Here is a 25,574-nt window from a genome sequence, read left to right as displayed (position 1 = left end):
TGTCAAGTTTGAACACCCCTGGGTTTTTTTTTTCTAAAGGGTTAGGGGTGCAAGGGTCTCGTAACTTGACAGCTTTAAGACTTGCACATTTCAATGCCAGAGTTTCTGAGCCAACATTTTGGTTGCTAAGCAGGAGCGTTGTTATGTGAGTTTCACTACATTTTACAAGTTGGCCATGCCCACCCAGTCACGTGACTGCCAAGCCACTCCCACTCAGTCACATGGCTAGCAAGCCACTCCTACAAAGCAGGCCACACCTACAGAAGAGGTTCTAAAAAAATTTGAAACCCACCACTGGTACCGGTAGTCTTTGACTTACAACAGTTCGTTTAGTGACTGTTCGAAATGACAACAGCTCTGAAAAAAATTGACTTAACATCGTTGCAGCATCCTCATGGTCACATGATCAAAATTCACACACTTGGGAATTGATTCATATTTATGACGATTGAAGTGTCCCGGTGTGTGTGTGTGTGTGTGTGTGTGTGTGTGACCTGATCCCCTTTTCCGACGTTCGGAGAAGCAGAGTCAATAGGGAAGCCCGATTCACTCAACAACCGTGTCACTAAGTTAAGAACTGCAATGATTCACTTAACAACTGTGGCAGGAAAAGTTGTAAAATGGGGAGAGACTCACTTAACAAATGTCTCGCTTAGCAACAGAAGTTTGGGTCTCCATTGTGGTCGTAAATCAAGGACTACCTGAATTTACAACAACTGCAGTGTCCCTGGGTCATGTGATGGCCATTTGTGACCACCTCAGCTGGCTCCCGACAATGCAGAAAGCCAGATTTGCCTAATGACCACATGATTCACTTAGCAACTGCAGTGATTTGCTTAACAATTATAAAATCAGACACGACTCGCTTAACAACCACCTTGCTTAGCAATGGAAATCCTGATCCCAATTGTGGTCTTAAGTCAAGGACTATAAGAAAGTCCCAAATTAATACAGGTAGCCCTCGACCTACAACCACAATTGAGCCCAAAATTTCCATTGCTAATTGAGGCATTTGTTAAGTGAGTTTTGTCCCATTTTACAACCTTTCTTGCCATCATTGTTAAGTGAACCATTGTACTTATTAAATTAGTAATACAGCTGTTAAGTGAATCTGGCTTCCCCATTGACTCTGCTTGTCCGAAGGTCGCAAAAGTGGATCACGTGACCTTGGGACACAGCAACGGTCATAAGTACGAACCAGTTGCCAAGCACCTGAATTTTGATCATAGGGATGATGAGTGGTGCGGTGGCCTAGAGGTGGAGCTCTCACCTCAAACTCTGAGTTCGGTCCTAAGTAGAGGCAGATATTTCTCTCTCTGGACATAATGAGTATATATCTGCTGTATAAAACTCCACAGTGGCAACAGGAAGGGCATCTGGCCATTAAAAAAGACTCTGCTGTCTCCATTCAGTTGCCCAGACTCCACCCCACAAGGAATTATGGGGCCGTTAAATGAAGATGATGATGATCCTAGGGATGATGCAAACATCGTAAGTATGAAAAATGGTCATAAGTCACTTTTTTCAGTGCCGTTGTAATTGAACTGTCAATTACATGAACTGTTCTAAGTCAAGGACTACCTATAAGAAAGTCCCAAACCAATGCAACCCCAAGAACATCTCCAGTTACCCAGCTGACCATGAATACTCACCGCCCCTACAGGGTAGACTGGCACATACGCCGTACAAGGTTGTAACTGGACCGGATACCCTGGGTGCATGTAGCCTCCGATGGGAAGGGTCCCGACAGGCGGATGCGTTTGCACTACGTAGCCCTGGGCAGCTCCGTTGAACTGCGTTTCCTGCATGTAGGGGTCAGGGGGAAGGCGGGGGAGGGTGGCAGAATGGTGGCGGGGTGGGCGCGGGAGAGTGGCTGATGTGGGGGGAGGCCTGGGGACAGTAGCAGCCCCTCCCAGCCGGGGCAAAGTGGCTGTTCCCGAATGCACGACAGTAGCAGAGGAATCGCTGTATCCTGGGATGGGGGCATCCTGGGGAGGCGGAGGAGGAGGGGTGTTGTAGGGTGGGGGAGAGGTGTGTGGGGCGGAATCAGGAAGTCCTGAAGGGATGGGGGGAAAAGAGAGAAAGGAGCAATGATTAAAGTATGCAGGGTGCCTGGAATCCACACTGCATATCGGACATTGATACAATCAAGTGGGTCCAGAAGTATTTCAAGAGAAGAGTCCTCCACTCCTCTGCTCACAACAGAATCCCTTATGCCACCAGGCTCAAACTTTTGGGCTTGGACAACCTTGAACTACGCCGTCTATGGTCCGACCTAAGCATAGTACACAGAATTGTCTGCTACAACACCTTGTCTGTCAATGACTTCTTCATCTTCAACCTCAGTAATACACGGGCAAACAATCGATACAAACTCAAGGTAAACCGCTCCAAACTCGATTGCAGAAAATACGACTTCAGCAACAGAGTGGTCAACGCCTGGAATGCTCTACCTGACTCCGTTGTTATATCCTCAAACCTCCACAGCTTCAACCTCAAACTGTCTACTGTGGACCTCATCCCATTCCTAAGAGATCTGTAAAAGGGGGCGCGCATAAGCGCACCAGCGTGCCTACCGTCCCTGTCCTACTGTCCCCATTTATTTGTACTCATTTCCTTCGTTCATGTTTATATTTATACCTATTATCTTGTACATGTTTGACAAACTAACTAACTAAATAAATAAAGGGGACCACCAAAAATTACATGCTAGCACGGAACAGCTCTCAGCAAAGGAAAACCCGGTGAAAACGTGGCGAAAAGCCATGTGGTTATATTTATTCCTGTTCTATCAACACTCGGTTTCCCTGCCTGATGTATTCTGCATCCAAAACCCAAATGTACCCATTCAAAATAGATATTTTAAAAACCCAACTCCCAAACATGAGCAGCAGACTACACAGCCGGCTTGCAATCTGCTGCACCGTTCCAGCGTTCAAAATAACAAGATTAAAAACGGCAACCGAGACAGACAACTGTACCAAGGTTAGCTCGGCCCACACTCTCTTCTCGGTTGAGATGAGCTTTCCAAAGCAAGATCGATCGGGGTGGAACAAAACCTCAAAGTTTGTCAGGAGAAATGCAACGTGACACCAACTTTCAGACTGACCAACGGTCCAGAAACAAAGAGACCTAATTCTGTCACCTTGACGACTACAGAGAAATGGATGTTGAGTCTTTCTGGTTCTGTCGTAAGTCAGAAACCCCCACTAGAAAAAAGTTTGCCTGCGTAAAACAAAATGTGGCATTAACACCGATTTCTCCTATAGAGGGTTGGACATCAGCCGTTCAAGATAGATCAGGTCAGGGAAGAGGGGTGACCAAAAACGCAGGTTAGTCCTCGACTTGCAATTGAGCCCAAAATTTCTGCTGCTAAGCAAGGCTGTTGTTAAGTGAATTTTACTCCCATTTATGACCTTTCTTGCCACAGTTGCTAAGTGAATCTCTGCAATAATTATAGCAATAGCCCTTAGACTTATATACCGCTTCACAGTGCTCTACAGCCCTCTAAGCGGTTTACAGAGTCAGCCTATTGCCTCCCAACAATCTGGGTCCTCATTTTACCCACCGCGGAAGGATGGAAGGCTGAGTCAACCTTGAGCCTGGTGAGATTTGAACTGCCAAATTTCAGGCAGCCGGCAGTCAAGCAGAAGTAACCTGTAGTACTGAATTATCTACTGTGCCACCTCGGCTCATAATGTTAGTAATAATATTCTGTAGGATATTTTAATATTCTGTAGAATATTTTATTCTGAGGAGGCGAGGGGGCTTTCCTACAAGCGCTTTCCACAGCTTTGTGCAGCTGTGTATTATGCAAACCCAGCTCGAATGTAAGCGAGAACAAAGGGCCTGCGGCAGAGGTGGGTTCCGGCAGCCATAGCGTCTGGTTTGCTCACGGATGTGATGCGCGCACACTTGATGCGTGCATGCACAATATAATAAAAATTGCTCTGTGCATGCGCAGAAGCAAAAAACAAGATGGTGGCGCCTATGGCACTGCCGGGAGAACCGGTCCAGGGGTGTGGCAGGCCTGGGTGTAGAACTGGCAGCAACCCAAGCCGCCAAGCTACTACAGGTTTGGCCGAAATGGTCCAAAACTGGTATGAACCCACCACTGGCCTGCAGCATAAAGTGATGCCCTGCAGGATTACATTTTCCTTCCTGTTTTTACTTTTCTAACTTGTATTCCACACTGATGGAACGCGGTCTTCCTCATTCTTAATACCCATCCGTTTTCTTTTTCACTTTTGTGCATTTCAGGCTTCCTTACAGAGGTGGTTTTCACATAGGTTTACCACTATTCTCCAAGGCACCTGAGGGTAGAACAAGAAGCAATGGGTGGAAACTAATCAAGGAGAGAAGCAACTTAGAACTGAGGAGAAATTTCCTGACAGTTAGAACAATTAATCAGTGGAACAGAAAATGCCTCCAGAAGTTGTGAATGCCCCAACACTGGAAGTCTTTAAGAAGATGTTGGATAGCCATCTGTCTGAAATGGTATAAGGTTTCCTGCCTAGGCAGGGGTTTGGACTAGAAGACCTCCAAGGTCCCTTCCAACTCTACTATTGTATTGTATTGTATTGAAGTGGGAAACAAGAATTCCAAAGGAAAAATACTATCTTTCTGACTGTGTATCTAGGCCCTTTTCTTGTATTGAGAGATGCATTCGGAGGTCCAGTCTGAAAAAATGAGAACGTTACTTAGTAGGCAAACATCCTTATTTTTTAAGAAGCAATCAACATGTGAATGATCAGGTAGCTAATCTGTTTTTAATTGCACAATTGTTGTATGCTACATGGCTCAACTTCTGGACATATAAGTGGGTGTCAGGGTTCCAAGTAACGCCCCCAACGAAAGAAGACTCCGAGGCTTGAAGTTCCTCAAAGTTCCATTTTTATTAGAGATGTCATATTGGCACATCTGGGAAAACTAGAATTTGAAAGCTTCCAGGTTTTCCGCACCCAAATGAAAGTCCAAGCCCCTGCCCAGCACCCACATGTCCATCACATGGCCCAATCGGACACTGTCCCAACTGGAGATGCCTTCCAGTTACATCGTCACAGCTGAAGGGCAAGATGACCTTATTCTCTGAGAAAGGAATGTAATTGCGACTCATTTGATGAAATGGGAAAATCTACAACTATCAATGATAGGAAGAATTTCTACAATTAAAATGAACATTCTACCCAGAATCCTATATCTGTTCCAGACCATTCCATTCAGATTGAGCAAAGACTTTTTTTGAAGATTTAAATAAAATAGTTTTGAAGCCCTACTGGATTATTTCTGAGTGGGGAAGCATGTGGTGTGATTTTGGTTACATAAACTATTCCCCTTCCAGTCTGAACATAGCAAATTGATTTCTGGGGAGCAAATGAAGCATAAAAGTGTCAACAACAGCAAAAGGCCTTGAGCTGAAATACCAATGTCACAGCTTTGGCTCGAGCGGAGACAGTCCCTTAATGTAATATACAGGTGTCCCTCATCCCACCAAGATGCACAACTGAAGATGGCTGGAAGGTAGCTTCTCCAGGGTACCAATGAGATGAAATTCTTGTGATTTTGGTTTATCTTCCTTCATTCGATACAATGCACGTACACTTCCCTTCAAATCACTCTTGATTCCCGACAAACCCAAAACGCCGGATTTTCTTGGCAAGATTTTTCGGAAGTGCTTTGCCCCTGCCTTCTTCCTTGTTGCAGAAGACCCCTGAGAAAAGGGCTGAGAAAATATCTACAGGTTCCTCACCTCCTGGACAAAAAAAAAAGTTTCAACTCCTCCCCTCAGGACGTCGCTATAGGGCATTGCATGCCAAAACAATTAGACACGGAGATGGGTTTTCTTTTCCCTCGTGCCATCACACTGCTGAACAACTATTTCCCACAGCACGGAATTATGTCTAAGGATATTTACCCATTTAGTAGGGCTGCATTGCTATCATCGTAAAGGTGCTTTTTTTCAGGAGGCAACTCCTTAGTTCTAGGTTGCTTCTCTAAACAATACAGAATAGGATACAGAAAGAGCTGGAAGGGACCTTGGAGGTCTTCTAGTCCAACCCTCTGCTCAAGCAGGAGTTCCTATACCATTTTGGACAAATGGCTGTTCAATCTCTTCTTAAAAACCTTCAGGGATGGAGCAAATACAACTTCCGGAGGCAAATTGTTTCACTGATTAATTGTTCTCAGGAATTAAGATATAGAAGTTGATAGATAGAAACTGTATTCCCTGCAACTCTACAAACTTTAATCCTTCTGTGACTCAGTCCTTTGTATCATACTAACTGAACCATGGCTTGTGGAATAAACCAAATGGATTTGTAAAACATACTAAGCCAGGAAACATGGTTCAGGAATGGCCCAAGTTTTATTTACACAACATTATACCAGAACAAAACAAACCACATTGTAAATTTAGGTATTGTGAGATACAAACCAAAGTAAACTGGACTTCCTTGTTTTTTCCTTTTGAAGATGTTTCGCTTCTCATTCAAGAAGCTTCTTCAGCTCTGACTGGATTGTGGGGAATAGAAAGCTTGTCTGCAAGGAATATAAATCCTTCCATTCCCCACTATCCTGTCAGAGCTGAAGAAGCTTCTTGAATGAGAAGCGAAACATCTTCAAAAGGAAAAAACAAGAAAGTCCAGTTGCCTCCTGAAAAAAGCACCTTTGGGACAACCATGACCTGGATGACTAAGAATCTCTATTGCTATTATCCTTCTCATCTTTCCTACTATCTTCTATTGGCATCTTATGATTGTATCACTTTATTGTTTGTATGTACATTGAAAGTTTATGCATCGGAGACCAATTCCTTGTAGGCCCAATCACACTAGGCCAAATAAATTATCTTGTTCTACTGTGGGCAGCTCAGAAAACAAACCGATGGATGGATCATTGAATAAAGCAACACAGAGTTCTCACCTGAGAGACAAATCACCAGGCTCAAATTATCCCTATTTTCACTTATGCATATTTCAAAGCACCTGGGATGATCTCACTACCACCACACTGTTGTTCCCAATTCGGGTCTGAGCCTGGTGCCAAAGCCAATGATGGGCGCCAGACACCGGGTGCAGGTTTTCTGATTGCTTTTTATTGGAGTACTCCAAGAAAAAAAGGGTTCCTGGTCAAAAGGCCAAGAGCCAAGAACAAAGGATTAAGAAAGCTTTATACATTTTCACTAAAGGAGAAGGTGGGACAAGGTGAGATAACAAGAAATATCATCAAATAAACATTTTAGTAATAATTCTACAATTTGTTCTCTTGGCCTCTAGCTGTCCCTATTCCTAAGCCTTGGCTAATGAAAGCCCCAGGAGTTACCTAATACACATTTCATTTGATGCAGGCCATCCCTAACTTTTAGCAAGTTGTCTAACTACCCGTAATTGCTACAAGTTTTACACGTGCAAATTTCCTGTTGATAAGCATTCTTGCCAGTCAGACCCCCAGAATTACAGTCTTCCTGATTTACTTTCAAGACCTTGCTTTAGCAGCCAGCCCATCGACACCAGAAGCAATTGGTTAGCTTCCTCAGATATTGAATTGTGACCGCTAACCCATTGCAATTCTATGGCTGCATATTATGGTGATTTTATTACCGTATTTTGTGGAGTATAAGACACACCTTTTTCCCTCAAAAAAGAGGGTGAAAATCTGGGTGCGTCTTATACACTGAATTTTTGGCCCCCCGAAATCCTGCCCCCTTTGCAAAAATGGACGTGCATAGCCTTTAGGGGGCTTCCAGAGTGCTCCTGAGGTCTGTAGAGTGCAAAAACGTTTTTCTCTAATTTGCCTCTTCAAAATCTTGGTGCGTCTTATACTCCCGAAAAATACAATAATCCTAATTTAATATATTATTTCCTATGTTGTATTATCCACATATATACGATGCTTTGTTTATACTACATTTGTGTATCAGTGATTGCATGACTTTTGTAGACGCCACACGCTACATAAAATAAATAAAACGTATAGCACTTAAGACTTCTATACCACTTCATGGTCCTTTATAGCCCTACAACTCTTGGGTGATGTCTGAAAAAGTTAAGGACCTCCAATGCTCTTTATCTGGCTGGACAGGAATTCAGAATCCTGCTTTTATTTTACTCCAATTAATAAAACAGAATCCTCTTCAGTCTTTCAGCCTTCCTGTAAAGCAGTATTTCTCCCTTCTGCCACAGCCAGTTACTGCCGGCACCATGCATCACTCACTGCCCTTTGATGGCAATCCAGAAGACAATTGCTAAATTGTGATAAAGGCCCACGCTTTACACAGCCTGGCCCCAATACAGCATTCTTTCTCTGTCTGAGTTAAGCAGGCCAATGCAGAGAAACAGGGGTACATGGCTTTTTTGTGTTTGGGATGGGATTGAAAAATTTTAGCAACCTGATCTCTGCCCGGTTGCTGGGTGGGCGTGGCCATGGGGTGTGTGGCCTACTCCGCCTCCTGCACCACAGCAGAGAAGGTGTTTTCACCCTCCCCAGGCTCCGGAGGCTTTACTCGAACCTCTGAGAGGGCGAAAACAGCCTCTCCCGGGCTCTGGGGCCCCCTCCAAAGGCTGGAAACAGGCCTGTTTCCGAACTTCCGGGAGTCCCGTTTCTGAACTTCCGGGAAGTCTGTCCTCTGTGCAGGTCCTGCAGTTACCTGGCATAATGATCGGGCAACGTGGAGACTCCTGGGAGGGGAGGGGAGGGTGGGGCCAGCCAGTCCTTCCAACTATCGGTTCACTGAACCAGATGCAAAATTAGCGTCCGGTTCGCCCGAACCGTGCCAAACTGATTGAATCCTAGCCCTGGTATCAACATGGCATCCTCAATTGTGTGATTCAAGTCCCTATCCTTTCCTATGTGTTCTCCTACATAGGAAAAACAGGATCAGACATTGCTGCCATCTTCACTTACAGAATAACAGAGATGACAAGGACCTTGGAGGCCTTCTAGTACAACCCCTCCTCAGGCAGGAGACCCTGTACAGGTGGTCCTCGACTTGCAACAGTTCAGAGTTACAACGGCACTGAAAAAAGTAACTTATGACTGTTGTATCACAACTACGACCTTCGCACCAGTCCCATGATCACGTGAGCAATATTCAGACGCCCTGACAGCTGACTCATACTTACGACCGTCGCTGCGTCCCAAAGTCCCCTTTTTTGCAAACGTTTGGCCAGTAAAATCAACGGGGAAGACAGGTTCACTTAGCAACCGGGTTATTGATTTGTCAGTTGCGGTGATTCACTTAACAACCGCAGCAGGGAAAGTTGTAAAGTGGGGTGAAACTCAAAACGTCTCACTTAACAACATAAATGTTGAGCTCCATTGTGGTCATAAGTTGAGGACTGCCTGTATCATTTCAGACAAACGCGAGGTGATACTGAAGGAACTGGACTGGGCGACCCAGCTTCTAATCCACTTTCAACCACTGGAAACAGAATTTACAGATCTGTGAGGTACCTTGGAGGTCCTCTAGTCCAACCCCCTGCTCAGGCAGGAGATCTTATAACATTTCAGGCAAATGGCTGTCCAATCTCTTCTTAAAAGCTTCCAGTGGTGGAGTAGCTACAACTTCAGAAGGCAAGCTATTCCATTGGTTGATTGATTGACTGGTCCTTACTTCTAAATTGCTTCTTTCTTCGATTAGTTTCCATCCATTGTTTCTTGTTCTGTCTCCAGGTGCTTTGGAGGATAGGTGGACCCCTCCTACTTCCGGCAGCCCCTTTTACTTCATTAACTGCCTTCGCATAAATGCTGCTACATCTCTATGGTGACAGGTGTTGTTTCTTGAGGTATCCAAGCAACACTAATAGGGAGAGGTTTTATGCAGCTTTACCAACTTTGGGTTTTGTCATCCATGTGCGAGGAAAGGCCATTCAAAATCTGAACATCAATTCCATGCATCTGAATTCTTGGCTGCTTCTGACTTAACTGCAGCCTGACATCCTTCATTGCATTTTGCCTTTATTTTGAATTAAGTTCTCAGCACAAAATGAATCACTGGAGCAACAGAATATAATTAGTTAATCCGGTTCAAAGGATCCTTCAGAAATGCTTTTTGCTCAAGGAAGCTAAAGGGGTGAGGGAGAATATTGCACTGGTCCGGCTCATTTTAGAAAGAGTGCAGAGAAGAGCAACCAAGATGATTAGGGAACTGGAGGCTAAAACATACGATGAACAGTTATAGGAACTGGGCATGGCTAGTGTAGTGAAGAGAAGGATCAGGGGAGACATGGTAGCAATGCTCCAAAATTTGAGTGGCTGCCACAGAGAGGAAGGGGTCAAGCTATTCTCCAAAGCACCTGAAGGCCAGACAAGGAATAATGGATGGAAACTGAACAAGGAGAGATTCAACCTGGAAATAAGGAGAAATTTTCTGACAGTGAGAACAATCAACCAATGAAACAGAAGTTGCCTCAGGAAGTTGTGGGAGCTTCATCACTGGAAGCTTTCAAGAAGAGATTGGACTGCCATCTGTCAGAAATGGTGTAGGGTCTCCTGCTTGGGTGGGGGGTTGGACTAGATGACCTTCAAAGTCCCTTTCAACTCTGTTGATTTGTGATTCTGATTCATTCTTTCAAGCTCACCTACCTTGCAGGATTGTTGGGAAGGTAAAATATCAAGGCACTGGCACATAAAAGTAAGAATCATAGTCTTCAAGGGTCAACTCTTTAAATCTGTGCATAAATACAGGTAGTCCTCAACTTACAACAGTTCATTTAATGACCATTCAAAGTTACAACAGCAGCGAAAAAAGTGACTTATGACCATTACAATCATTGCACCACCCCCATGGCCACATGACCGCTCCTTGGCAATTGACTCGTATTTATGACCTTTGCAGTGTCCCGGGGGCGTGGTCACGTGATCCCCTTTTACGACCTTCCGACAGGCAAAGTCGATGGGGAAGCCGGTTTCACTTAACAACTGAGTTATTAACTTAACAACTGCAGCAATTCACTTAACAACGGTGGCAGGAAAGGTGGTAAAATGGGGCAGCCCTCACTTAAAAGACCTAGCAACAGAAATTTCGGGCTCAACATCGTGGTTGTAAGCCAAGGAATACCTGCCCAAAGCAGGTTTTCCGAGCTCTGAAAAAGAGAAAACATACGGTGCTGTGATACAGGCCTCTCTGCATAAGGAATCATTAAATAAATAATTCAGACGCAGCGAGGGCAGAGAGGACACCAAATTACTCCAGTATAAGTGCAGTTATGCAACCTCTTTCTCCCAGGGAGTTTGATCTCCCAGGAACCTCATTTCATTTCAGCCTATTAGCACTTCCTTAATAAATACGAGAGCCAATTTGATTGCCAGGGTTAAGACAGGGTGAGTCTCTTGTCCCGCCTTAGGGACAAAGGCAGCTGGTTGATCTGGGGCCAACCTGTCAGGCCTAGAAGCCATCGTTTACATTTGGCCCTTCAGGCCTGCCCCACATAATGCTGTGGGGAAATGGGAGGGGGAATTATATGGAGTATGGGTGATACGTAGTCAAAATAACATTCTTTTCCCAGAGAGTCAAGGACATCTTGCCCTGCAGCTGCCGATGGTGCGACTGGGAGGCATCTCCAGTTTTGGATGGTGCCTGATTGGACCATGTGGGTGCTGGGCAGGGACTTGAACTTTCACTTGGGTGGGGAAAACCTGGAAGCTTTCAGATTCTGGTTTTCCCAGATGTGCCAATATGACATCTCTAATAAAATGGAACTTTGAGGAACTTCAAGCCTCGGAGTCTTCTTTCCTTGCTTGGAGCCCTGACAAAGTCATTTTCTCTCAGCCCTCGGAAGGAAGTAATGGCGAACCACTTCTGAAAAACCTTACCAAGAAAACAGCAGGGACTAGGGATTAATCCAGGCATTCAGCAGAAAACTGACTTGAAAGCCCCCAAAATAATAAGACATAAATAACTGAAAACAATCAAATTAAAACAGGACTTCAGTTCATGGTCATTCAGTGTGCACTAGTCAGCCACCATGAATATATTCATGCACTGGCCTCTTAATTACCGGTAGTCCTCGACTTACAACCATTCAATTAGTGACCGTTTGACGTTGCAACAGCGCTGGAAAAAGGGACTTTTGACCGTTTTTCACACCCGACGACCAGTACAGCATCCCCATGACCACGTGATCAGATATCAGATACTGGGTAACTGGCATGTATTTATGGGGGTTGTAGTGTCCCAGGGTCATTTGCGACCTTCTGACACTCACAATCAACGGGGAAGCCAGATTCACTTAACAAACGTGTGACTCACTTAACAACTACATTGACTCGCTTAAAAACCACGGCAAGAAAGGTTGCAACAGAATAACCGAGTTGGAAGGCCCCTTGGAGGTCTTCTAGTCCCTTATAAAAGGGGGCAACATTCACTTAACAACTGTCTCACTTCACAACAGATGTTTCAGGCACATCTGTGGTCATATATTGAGGACAATCTGTACAAGCTAACTTCTTCTCTGGACCAAAGTGAGTTTCTGACCTCAGGAGCTTTTTAGACCCTGGTTGTTAGGCCCATTCAGGCGCTGAAATAGGAGCAAAACTCAGGGATCCCTTTTCACAGTGGAGTTCAATCAATTAGAATAGATCTGGAAGGGACCTTGGAGGTCTTCTAGTCCAACTCAAGCAGGAGACCCTATACCCGTGATGGCGAACCTATGGCACGAGTGCCACACGTGACATGTGGAGCCATTTATTAGGGCACGCAAGGTGTTACCCTGTCAGCTCCAGCGCGCATGTGCATGCTGGCCAGCTGACTTTGGCCTTCGTTTGAGGCCGTTTTTCGGCTTCCGGAGTGCAAAAAACAGGCTCTACTGACAAACCGGAAGTTTAGGAGCAGTTTGCCTGTAGGGCCAGTTTTTTGCCCTCCGGAGGCTTCAGGGAAGCTCTTAAAGCCTCCGGAGGGTCTCGGGGGGCGGGGGGAAGATGTTTTCATCCTCCCCAGGCTCCTAGAAAGCCTCTGGAAAAAAGTGCGCCAAAAGGAGGGGGGCCCTGGTCGTGTGAATATGCGCCTGTGGGGTTGCGTGCATAGCATTATGGATGTGGCACGCCCGCACACGACCCCCCTGCGCTCCCCCCGCTTTTGGCATGCGATCCAAAAAAGGTTAGCCATCACTGCCCTATACCATTTCAGACAAGTGGTTGTCCGGTCTCTTCTCAAAATCCTCCAGTGATGAAGCACCCACAACATCTGAAGGCAAAGCTGTTCCACTGGTTAATTGTCCTCACTGTTAAGAAGTTTCTCCTTAATTCCAGGTTGCTTCTCTCCTTGATTAGTTCCCATCCATTGTTTCTTGTCCTGCCTTCTAGTGCTTTGGGAAATAAGTTGACCCCCTCTTCTTCAGTGTTCTCCACTGAACAATTAATCAGTGGAACGGAAGTTGCCTCCAGAAGTTGTGGATGCCCCAACACTGGAAGTCTTTAAGAAGATGTTGGATAACCATTTGTCTGAAACGGTATAGGGTTTCCTGCCTAGGCAGGGGGTTGGACTAGAAGACCTCCAAGGTCCCTTCCAACTCTGCTATTGTATTGTATTGTATTATTCTTTGTGACAGCCCCTCAAATACTGGAACACTGCTATCATGTCATCCCTAGTCCTTTTTTTTTCTCTAGAGCAGGGGTGTCCAAACGTGGGAACTTTAAGACTTGTGGACTTCAACTCCCAGAATTCCCCAGCCAGCAAGTCTTAAAGTTCCCAAGTTTGGACACCCCTGCTCTAGACCATCCAAAGCAAAAATCCTTCCACCGTACTTCATGCGTTTTAATCTCCAGGCCTTTAAACATTTTAGTTGCTCTTCTCTGCACTTTTTTCACCAAAGCCCCAACCTCTTCTTTGTAATGTGGTGAGCAAAATTGGATGCGGTATTCCAGGTGCGGCCTTACTAAGGGCTTTATAAAGCGGTATTAATAGTTCAGGTGATTTTGATTGGATCGAATACTTCACATTAAGTTTTCCTTCCACTTCTAAACCTCAAAGGGGCTCAGAGGGAGGCACATCCTGAGCCGAAAATGGTTTTCTAAATACCCAAATACTTGCTGGAAAACAAACTTTCATGAGTAAGAGGGCATCAGTTCTTAAGTGCTCGATCAATGCAGAGAGGTTGGCACTGCGCTGGGCGTGGGTGGCTTGTTCTGAAATGAACGCTGGTTTGCTTTGCTGGCAATAGAAAGTAGCTTTGTGCATTCCCCCCCCCCCCCTATTTTTTTTTGTCAGCTCCTGCCTACATTTATTTCACCTCTTACACAGCAGAAGATAATTTTTATATCCTTCCATTCCAACAACGAGTCCCGGGCTTTGCAGCCTGTGTTCGATTAATTCATTGCTTTCCCCATTTCGGCTCTCAGCTCAGCGCTTTAAGCCATTGTGTGTCAAACGCAGCTTAGTTGCCGGCTAACAATGCCATTGATGTGAGCACAACCACATACCTGAGAGTACCATTACATAGTTTTACTTAATGAGAAGGTTAATCGGATTCAGCTTAACATTGCAAACAGGAGACCTTAATTGTTCCTTCAGATTCTCTTTGCCTTTCGGCTGAGTGCAATAGCAGCACTTCTTCCTTTTCTACAGTTCAACAAGAAAAACCCAATGCACAGGTATAGTTTAGGTAGTACCTAGCTCAATAGCAGTAACTGTGAGAGGGATCTTGGAGTCCTAGTGGACAACTATTTCAGGGGGCAGATAAGGCCACAGAGAGTTACCCAGCCAGGAAAAATAAAACAAAATCCCCAAACCAAGAAAACAATGGGAAGACTTCTATCAGAACTCACTTTGTGCAACTAATGTATTAGCAGTGGTGGGTTTCAAATTTTTTTAGAATCTCTTCTGTAGGTGTGGCCTGCTTTGTGGGAGTGGCTTGCTGGTCATGTGACCGGGTAGGAGTGGCTTGGCAGTCATGTGACTGGGTGGGAGTGGCCAACTTGTAAAATGTGGTGAAACTCACTTAACAACGCTCTTGCTTAGCAACTAAAATGTTGGCTCAGAAACTCTGGCATTTGAAGCACACAAGTCTTAAAGCTGTCAAGTTACAAGACTCTTGCACCCCTAACACTTTAGGAAAAAAACCCTGGGGTGTTCAAACTTGACAGCTTTAAAACTTGTGGACTTCAACTCCCAGAATTCCTCCTCTAGACATGTTGGCTCAGGAACTCTGGCATTGAAGTGTGTAAGTCTTAAAACTGTCAAGTTACAAGATCCTTGCATCCCTAACCCTTTAGAAAAAAACCCCCCAGGAGTGTTCAAACTTGACAGCTTTAAGACTTGTGGACTTCAACTCCCAGAATTCCTCCTCCAGTCATGTTGGCTCAGGAACTCTGGCATTGAAGTGTGTAAGTCTTAAAACTGTCAAGTTACAAGACCCTTGCACCCCTAACCCTTTAGAAAAAAAAAACCCAGGTGTGTTCAAACTTCACAGCTTTAAGACTTGTGGACTTCAACTCCCAGAATTCCTCCTCTTGCTCTTCATCTTGATGATGTGCGGACGGGCGGCGGGCGGGAGCTGGAACCGGTTCTAAACGGCACTGTAGATTTGTGGAACCTCTTCTATAGAAGAGCTTAGAACTGGCAGGAACCCACACCTGGTGTATTAGGCACAGTAATAAACCTGGGAAAGGTTTATTATCATCACCTCATGCAGGCTGAATCCAATTTGCTGAACCAAAAACATCATTTGGCTTCATCCACGTTTGTTCCTTTACAATTCTCTCTTACTGTGGCCAAGCAGGCAAATTAAATTAAAATTTGGGAATCAGTGTTCTGAAACAGGGATCTCCAACTCCCAGGCCGTCGGCCCACTTAGAACCGGGGCGCAGAAGCAGTGAGTGAGCACGCACGCAGCTCCACGTATGTGAGCAGCGGACAAGTGTGCAAGCAAAGCTCCAGTTGTGCGAGCGGCATTCGCATGTGGCCCACCGCTTGTGCAAATGAAGCTGTGCGCATGTGTGTGCTCGCACAAAATTATTCCCTTTCCCCCCCCCCCCCACTGTCCACAAAGCCAGAAAGATTGGGTGGATTGCTATTCTAAAATAAAATGGACTCCAGAGGATGGTAGAGGACAGGAAGGCCTTCGAGGAACGTTGTTCATGGGGTCACGATGGGTCAGTCACAACTTCGCAACTAACAACAACTCTAAAATAGAGATAGTCCTTGACTTGCAAGCACAATTGGGACTGGAACTTCAGTTGCTAAGCAATGCAATCATGAAGTGAGCTACGCTCTGTTTTACGCCCTTTTGTTGTTGTTGCCAAAGCTACTAAGTGAATCATGAGTCCGTTAAGCAAATCTGGCTTCCCTCGTTGACTTTGCTTGCAGGAAGCCTCCTGGCAAGGTTGCAAATGGGAATCACGTGACCGCAGGACACTGCAATTAAATGTATGCCAGTTGCCAAGTGCCCGAATTTTGATCACGTAACTGGGAGGGAATCTTGCATTCTTCATAAGTTCAAGGACAGGTCGTAGGTCACCGTTTTTAAGCAGTTGCTAAATGAATGGTCGTCTTTTGAGGACCTAAGAATTGGAACGGATTGCCTTCAGATGTTGCGGGTGTTCCAACACTGAAGGTTTTGTAGGAGATGGTCAGACTAAGTCTGAGGGTGGGGTCAAACACGTCATAATTCTTGAGTCTCTGCGTGCCCAGCCCACCTTGAATGCCTCTCTTATCTCCTGTGCATTTCCCTTAACTGGTAGTTGACCAGATTCTTGTAGAAAGCTTAAGCTTACAATAAAGATTTAAGTCCAGCCCACCTCGAATGCCTCTCTTATCTCCTGTGCATTTCCCTTAACTGGTAGTTGACCAGATTCTTGTAGAAAGCTTAAGCTTACAATAAAGATTTAAGTCCAGCCCACCTTGAATGCCTCTCTTATCTCCTGTGCATTTCCCTTAACTGGTAGTTGACCAGATTCTTGTAGAAAGCTTAAGCTTACAATAAAGATTTAAGTCCAGCCCACCTCGAATGCCTCTCTTATCTCCTGTGCATTTCCCTTAACTGGTAGTTGACCAGATTCTTGTAGAAAGCTTAAGCTTACAATAAAGATTTAAGTCCAGCCCACCTTGAATGCCTCTCTTATCTCCTGTGCATTTCCCTTAACTGGTAGTTGACCAGATTCTTGTAGAAAGCTTAAGCTTGCAATAAAGATTTAAGTCCAGCCCACCTTGAATGCCTCTCTTATCTCCTGTGCATTTCCCTTAACTGGTAGTTGACCAGATTCTTGTAGAAAGCTTAAGCTTACAATAAAGATTTAAGTCCAGCCCACCTCGAATGCCTCTCTTATCTCCTGTGCATTTCCCTTAACTGGTAGTTGACCAGATTCTTGTAGAAAGCTTAAGCTTACAATAAAGATTTAAGTCCAGCCCACCTTGAATGCCTCTCTTATCTCCTGTGCATTTCCCTTAACTGGTAGTTGACCAGATTCTTGTAGAAAGCTTAAGCTTGCAATAAAGATTTAAGTCCAGCCCACCTTGAATGCCTCTCTTATCTCCTGTGCATTTCCCTTAACTGGTAGTTGACCAGATTCTTGTAGAAAGCTTAAGCTTGCAATAAAGATTTAAGTCCAGCCCACCTTGAATGCCTCTCTTATCTCCTGTGCATTTCCCTTAACTGGTAGTTGACCAGATTCTTGTAGAAAGCTTAAGCTTACAATAAAGATTTAAGTCCAGCCCACCTCGAATGCCTCTCTTATCTCCTGTGCATTTCCCTTAACTGGTAGTTGACCAGATTCTTGTAGAAAGCTTAAGCTTGCAATAAAGATTTAAGTCCAGCCCACCTTGAATGCCTCTCTTATCTCCTGTGCATTTCCCTTAACTGGTAGTTGACCAGATTCTTGTAGAAAGCTTAAGCTTACAATAAAGATTTAAGTCCAGCCCACCTCGAATGCCTCTCTTATCTCCTGTGCATTTCCCTTAACTGGTAGTTGACCAGATTCTTGTAGAAAGCTTAAGCTTACAATAAAGATTTAAGTCCAGCCCACCTTGAATGCCTCTCTTATCTCCTGTGCATTTCCCTTAACTGGTAGTTGACCAGATTCTTGTAGAAAGCTTAAGCTTACAATAAAGATTTAAGTCCAGCCCACCTCGAATGCCTCTCTTATCTCCTGTGCATTTCCCTTAACTGGTAGTTGACCAGATTCTTGTAGAAAGCTTAAGCTTACAATAAAGATTTAAGTCCAGCCCACCTTGAATGCCTCTCTTATCTCCTGTGCATTTCCCTTAACTGGTAGTTGACCAGATTCTTGTAGAAAGCTTAAGCTTACAATAAAGATTTAAGTCCAGCCCACCTCGAATGCCTCTCTTATCTCCTGTGCATTTCCCTTAACTGGTAGTTGACCAGATTCTTGTAGAAAGCTTAAGCTTACAATAAAGATTTAAGTCCAGCCCACCTTGAATGCCTCTCTTATCTCCTGTGCATTTCCCTTAACTGGTAGTTGACCAGATTCTTGTAGAAAGCTTAAGCTTGCAATAAAGATTTAAGTCCAGCCCACCTTGAATGCCTCTCTTATCTCCTGTGCATTTCCCTTAACTGGTAGTTGACCAGATTCTTGTAGAAAGCTTAAGCTTACAATAAAGATTTAAGTCCAGCCCACCTCGAATGCCTCTCTTATCTCCTGTGCATTTCCCTTAACTGGTAGTTGACCAGATTCTTGTAGAAAGCTTAAGCTTACAATAAAGATTTAAGTCCAGCCCACCTTGAATGCCTCTCTTATCTCCTGTGCATTTCCCTTAACTGGTAGTTGACCAGATTCTTGTAGAAAGCTTAAGCTTGCAATAAAGATTTAAGTCCAGCCCACCTTGAATGCCTCTCTTATCTCCTGTGCATTTCCCTTAACTGGTAGTTGACCAGATTCTTGTAGAAAGCTTAAGCTTGCAATAAAGATTTAAGTCCAGCCCACCTTGAATGCCTCTCTTATCTCCTGTGCATTTCCCTTAACTGGTAGTTGACCAGATTCTTGTAGAAAGCTTAAGCTTACAATAAAGATTTAAGTCCAGCCCACCTCGAATGCCTCTCTTATCTCCTGTGCATTTCCCTTAACTGGTAGTTGACCAGATTCTTGTAGAAAGCTTAAGCTTGCAATAAAGATTTAAGTCCAGCCCACCTTGAATGCCTCTCTTATCTCCTGTGCATTTCCCTTAACTGGTAGTTGACCAGATTCTTGTAGAAAGCTTAAGCTTACAATAAAGATTTAAGTCCAGCCCACCTTGAATGCCTCTCTTATCTCCTGTGCATTTCCCTTAACTGGTAGTTGACCAGATTCTTGTAGAAAGCTTAAGCTTACAATAAAGATTTAAGTCCAGCCCACCTCGAATGCCTCTCTTATCTCCTGTGCATTTCCCTTAACTGGTAGTTGACCAGATTCTTGTAGAAAGCTTAAGCTTGCAATAAAGATTTAAGTCCAGCCCACCTTGAATGCCTCTCTTATCTCCTGTGCATTTCCCTTAACTGGTAGTTGACCAGATTCTTGTAGAAAGCTTAAGCTTACAATAAAGATTTAAGTCCAGCCCACCTTGAATGCCTCTCTTATCTCCTGTGCATTTCCCTTAACTGGTAGTTGACCAGATTCTTGTAGAAAGCTTAAGCTTACAATAAAGATTTAAGTCCAGCCCACCTCGAATGCCTCTCTTATCTCCTGTGCATTTCCCTTAACTGGTAGTTGACCAGATTCTTGTAGAAAGCTTAGGCTTGCAATAAAGATTTAAGTCCAGCCCACCTTGAATGCCTCTCTTATCTCCTGTGCATTTCCCTTAACTGGTAGTTGACCAGATTCTTGTAGAAAGCTTAAGCTTGCAATAAAGATTTAAGTCCAGCCCACCTTGAATGCCTCTCTTATCTCCTGTGCATTTCCCTTAACTGGTAGTTGACCAGATTCTTGTAGAAAGCTTAAGCTTGCAATAAAGATTTAAGTCCAGCCCACCTCGAATGCCTCTCTTATCTCCTGTGCATTTCCCTTAACTGGTAGTTGACCAGATTCTTGTAGAAAGCTTAAGCTTGCAATAAAGATTTAAGTCCAGCCCACCTTGAATGCCTCTCTTATCTCCTGTGCATTTCCCTTAACTGGTAGTTGACCAGATTCTTGTAGAAAGCTTAAGCTTACAATAAAGATTTAAGTCCAGCCCACCTCGAATGCCTCTCTTATCTCCTGTGCATTTCCCTTAACTGGTAGTTGACCAGATTCTTGTAGAAAGCTTAAGCTTGCAATAAAGATTTAAGTCCAGCCCACCTTGAATGCCTCTCTTATCTCCTGTGCATTTCCCTTAACTGGTAGTTGACCAGATTCTTGTAGAAAGCTTAAGCTTACAATAAAGATTTAAGTCCAGCCCACCTCGAATGCCTCTCTTATCTCCTGTGCATTTCCCTTAACTGGTAGTTGACCAGATTCTTGTAGAAAGCTTAAGCTTGCAATAAAGATTTAAGTCCAGCCCACCTTGAATGCCTCTCTTATCTCCTGTGCATTTCCCTTAACTGGTAGTTGACCAGATTCTTGTAGAAAGCTTAAGCTTACAATAAAGATTTAAGTCCAGCCCACCTTGAATGCCTCTCTTATCTCCTGTGCATTTCCCTTAACTGGTAGTTGACCAGATTCTTGTAGAAAGCTTAAGCTTACAATAAAGATTTAAGTCCAGCCCACCTCGAATGCCTCTCTTATCTCCTGTGCATTTCCCTTAACTGGTAGTTGACCAGATTCTTGTAGAAAGCTTAAGCTTGCAATAAAGATTTAAGTCCAGCCCACCTTGAATGCCTCTCTTATCTCCTGTGCATTTCCCTTAACTGGTAGTTGACCAGATTCTTGTAGAAAGCTTAAGCTTGCAATAAAGATTTAAGTCCAGCCCACCTTGAATGCCTCTCTTATCTCCTGTGCATTTCCCTTAACTGGTAGTTGACCAGATTCTTGTAGAAAGCTTAAGCTTGCAATAAAGATTTAAGTCCAGCCCACCTCGAATGCCTCTCTTATCTCCTGTGCATTTCCCTTAACTGGTAGTTGACCAGATTCTTGTAGAAAGCTTAAGCTTGCAATAAAGATTTAAGTCCAGCCCACCTTGAATGCCTCTCTTATCTCCTGTGCATTTCCCTTAACTGGTAGTTGACCAGATTCTTGTAGAAAGCTTAAGCTTACAATAAAGATTTAAGTCCAGCCCACCTTGAATGCCTCTCTTATCTCCTGTGCATTTCCCTTAACTGGTAGTTGACCAGATTCTTGTAGAAAGCTTAAGCTTACAATAAAGATTTAAGTCCAGCCCACCTCGAATGCCTCTCTTATCTCCTGTGCATTTCCCTTAACTGGTAGTTGACCAGATTCTTGTAGAAAGCTTAAGCTTGCAATAAAGATTTAAGTCCAGCCCACCTTGAATGCCTCTCTTATCTCCTGTGCATTTCCCTTAACTGGTAGTTGACCAGATTCTTGTAGAAAGCTTAAGCTTACAATAAAGATTTAAGTCCAGCCCACCTTGAATGCCTCTCTTATCTCCTGTGCATTTCCCTTAACTGGTAGTTGACCAGATTCTTGTAGAAAGCTTAAGCTTGCAATAAAGATTTAAGTCCAGCCCACCTTGAATGCCTCTCTTATCTCCTGTGCATTTCCCTTAACTGGTAGTTGACCAGATTCTTGTAGAAAGCTTAAGCTTACAATAAAGACTTAAGTCCAGCCCACCTTGAATGCCTCTCTTATCTCCTGTGCATTTCCCTTAACTGGTAGTTGACCAGATTCTTGACACATATTTTAAGAAGAGATTTGACTGCCATTTGTCTGGAATGGTATGTAGACTCTCCGGCTTGGGCAGGGGGTCGGACTAGAAGACCTCCAAGGTCCCTTCCAACTCTGTTATTCTGAATCCTGACTACCTGTATAGGTTTGACAGCCACTAACTGTAAAGGGATGCGTGGGGATGCTACAAAGGTCATAAGTGTGAAAAGTGGCCATAAGTCACTTTTTTCAGTCCCATAGTAACTTTGAACGGTCGCTAAGTGAACGGTTGCAAGTCAATGAATACCTGTATAACTCTTATTAAAAGCTATGCTTGCAACGTGCACCAGGAGGTGCTGTTGCTTATACAGAGTCCTCAATGTACCACCGTTTAAGAATGCTTCAAAGCAGGGGCGTCAAACTCAATTTCACTGAGGGCCACATCAGGGTTGGGTTTGACCTCCTGGGGCCGGGGGTTGGGCCTGGCCAGGGTGGGCCTGGCCAGCTTGGTATTACTTGTGTCAGGGGCCCCTTTGGCTGCCCGAGAGCTCTGCCAGCAAAAACGGGCACCCGAGCTCCGTTTTGTGGCTCCTGCAACCCTCTGCCAGTGAAAACAGAGCTCAGGAGGGCCGTGTGCGCGGCCCTGCTGAGCTCCATTTTTGCTGGCAGAAACATTGTAGGCTGTTCTTCACTGTTTCGAGGGTGGCCTCGCAGGCCAGATCTAAGTACCCCACGGGCCGGATATAAGTACTCACGGGTTGGATCTAAGTACCCGCAGGTCGGATCTATGTACCTCACAGGCCGGATATAAGTACCCGCAGGCTGGAACTAAGTACCATGCGGGCTGGATCTAAGTACCCCACGGGCCGGATATAAGTACTCACGGGTTGGATCTAAGTACCCGCAGGTCGGATCTATGTACCTCACAGGCCGGATCTAAGTACCCGCAGGCTGGAACTAAGTACCATGCGGGCTGGATCTAAGTACCCATGGGCCAGATCTATGTACCTCACGGGCTGGATCTAACTACCCGTGGCCCAGATCTAAGTACCCCGCGGGGCAGATCTAAGTACCCCGTGGGCCAGACCCCACGGCAGGATCTAAGTACCCCGTGGGCCGGATCTAAGTAACCCACGGGCCGGACCTAAGTACCCCGCGGGCCGGACCTAAGTACCCCGCGGGCCGGACCTAAATACCCCGCGGGCCGGACCTAAGTACCCCGCGGGCCGGACCTAAGTACCCCGCGGGCCGGATCTAAGTACCCCATGGGCCAGAGCTAAGTACCCACGGGCCAGAGCTAAGTAACCCGCGGGCCAGATCTGGCCTCCCAGCCTTGATTTTAACACCTCTGGTTTAAAGTTTAAACAGCTTCAGGAAAAGTGATTTATGACTTATCTTCATGCTTACAACCATTGCCCCATCCCTGTGGTCACATGATTGCAACTCAGACGCTTGGCAAGCGGCTTGCCTTTATGACCGGCTGTAGTGTTCTGGGGTCACATGATCGCCACTTGGGACCTTCCCAGCCAGTTTCTGATTTTTTTAAAAAAAAACTTTAATTGGGAAAGCTGGATTTGTTTCATGACATATGTCATTTAAGACACAACCACGGTTAAAAAAGTAATTGTAAAATTCAATCCGGTCATGGGGTGACTCACTTTCAACTGCACTGGGTGTGATGGAAATTTTGGTTCCAAATTTAGTTCAATAATATATTGAGTATTTCAGGGGTTGCCATAAAGAAGAGAGAGTCAAGCTATTCTCCAAAGCACCTGAGTGTAGAACAAGAAGCAATGGGTGGAAACTAATCAAGGACGGAAGCAACTTAGAACTGAGGAGAAACTTCCTGACAGTGAGAACAATTAACCCGTGGAACAGAAAATGCCTCCAGAAGTTGTGAATGCCCCAACACTGGAAGTTTTTAAGAAGATGTTGGATAGCCATCAGTTTGAAATGGTATAGGGCAGTGATGGCTAACATTGTCTGGAGTGAGTGCCCAAAGCACAAGCACAAATGTGCATGCCCGCCACATGCACATGCCCCCTGCACGTGTTCCACCTCTTGCGCATCTACCCCCCCGCTGCGTATACGCATCACAGACCCTACAACCAGCTGTCTGGCAGGAGATGCATGCGCAGTGGAGCTGAACTAGTGGAGCTGAACTCTAGCTATCCTAGTTCTGTGACAGTTAATCATCATTTGAGCTGGAGATGTCACTAGAGGTAGTCCTCTATTACAACAGTTCATTTAGTGACTGTTCAAAGTTACAACGAAAAAAGCAACTTATGGCCATTTTTCACAGTTACAACCATTGCAGCATCCCCAGGATCACATGATTAAAATTCAGGCGCTTGGCAACTGATTCATATTTATGACGGTTGCAGTGTCCCGGGGTAATGGGATCCCCTTTTGTGACCTTCTGACAAGCAAAAGTCCGTGGGGGGAAGCCAGATTCACTTAACGACTGCGTGACTAACTTAAGAACTGCAGCAAATCGAAAAGTGAGAGGGAAAATACTGAAGAAAAGATATAAGACACATAAGAAGAAGAAAAAGAGAGAAGAAAATTTAGAAATAGGGGAATAGTAGAATAATAAGATCGAGTAGAAAGAGAGATTGTTAGCAAGGTAAAAATATGTTTTAATTAGAATGTGTGGGAATTATATTAAGTACTTCAAAGCTAATAAATAATTATGTTATGTTAATTATATAAAACTTGAAATTTGAAACTTGAAGATTCATACTGTTAATGGAAAATGGAAAAGAAATGATAAATTATTTATTTTTAAAGAGAAAGAAAAACTATATACATGTTAAAAATTAGAAATTTAGGAAAATAGGAGAAGAAAAGTAATTTGGCTAAAATTGGAAATAATGGAAACATAATGTAAAATGTATTATGTCTTTTGGTGGGAATTTAACAGGGGACAACACTCTGTTCACAAAAGAATTTTTATTATGTAATAAAAATAAATAAATAATAATAATAATAAAATAAAAGAACTGCAGTGATTCACTTAACAACTAGAATAGAAAAACAAGAATTGGAAGGGACCTTGGAGGTCTTCTAGTCCAACCCCCTGCTTAGGCAGGAAACCCTACACCACTTCAGACAAATGGTTATCCAACATCTTCTTTAAAAAACTGTGGCGGGAAAAGTTGTAAGAGGAATTAAAATTCACTTAACAAATGTCTCACTTAAGCAAGTGAGTCATAAGTCGAGGGCTACTTGTAGCTTGCTTCCAGTCATCTTCAGGTCAACTGTTTCCCCTTCCTCATGTCAAAATTTAAGTTGGATTTTTGGTGAATGGTTAATCCTAAATACTACATCCCCCCTGTCACTTGCTATTATACAATGTCTGCCAAAGAATTCCCTTGCTGCTTCCCGAAACATAACACGGTCACGTCCATGAAATCAGCAGCAGCTGAGCTCAACTCAAGCTAGACTTTGAATTTGGTGTTAAAATATTAATTAACGATAGGAGGTTTGATACATGAATATTGCACGGACAAATTAACGTCGCTCGGGAGCCTTCTCTTCTACACTGCAGTTTCTGCAAGCAACAATTGCACATTGTCTAAATTAAGCTTCTGGGATGTGACCAGGAAAAAAAAACAACCACATTATTGATTCATATTCATATTCTCTCTCTCTCTCTCTCTCCCTCTCTCTCACACACACACAAACACACACACACACACACACACACACACACACACACACACAGAGGAGCTGCTAGATGGCAACCCACATTCCCAAGACAGTGGTGAAATCTTTTTTTTTTTTACTATTGGTTCTGTGGGCATGGCATGGGCGTGACTTGGTGGGGTGATTATGTAGTGATTATGTAGTCATGTAACTGGGGGATCAAAAGACAGAAACTCACTTTAACAACGTCCTGCTGGAGCAGGGTT

The 25,574-nt window shown here is 44.3% G+C and overlaps 1 protein-coding gene across 1 annotated transcript in view; it reads right to left on the bottom strand.

Moving 5' to 3' along the window:
• The window catches only part of PRRT1 (proline rich transmembrane protein 1), a 44,297-nt gene that overhangs the window by 10,776 nt on the left and 7,947 nt on the right, over nt 1-25,574 (bottom strand). The window contains exon 2 of the mRNA XM_081934316.1: nt 1,653-2,056. Coding sequence (XP_081790442.1) covers nt 1,653-2,056 — 404 coding nt within the window. The remainder of the gene's footprint in view (nt 1-1,652; nt 2,057-25,574) is intronic.

This window comes from Natrix helvetica (genome assembly GCF_964273705.1).
Source record: "Natrix helvetica genome assembly, chromosome: 1".
Classification (NCBI taxonomy): Eukaryota; Metazoa; Chordata; class Lepidosauria; order Squamata; family Natricidae; genus Natrix; species Natrix helvetica.
The sequence above is the reverse complement of the archived record's forward strand: the minus strand, read 5'-3'. Positions and strand labels throughout refer to the sequence as shown.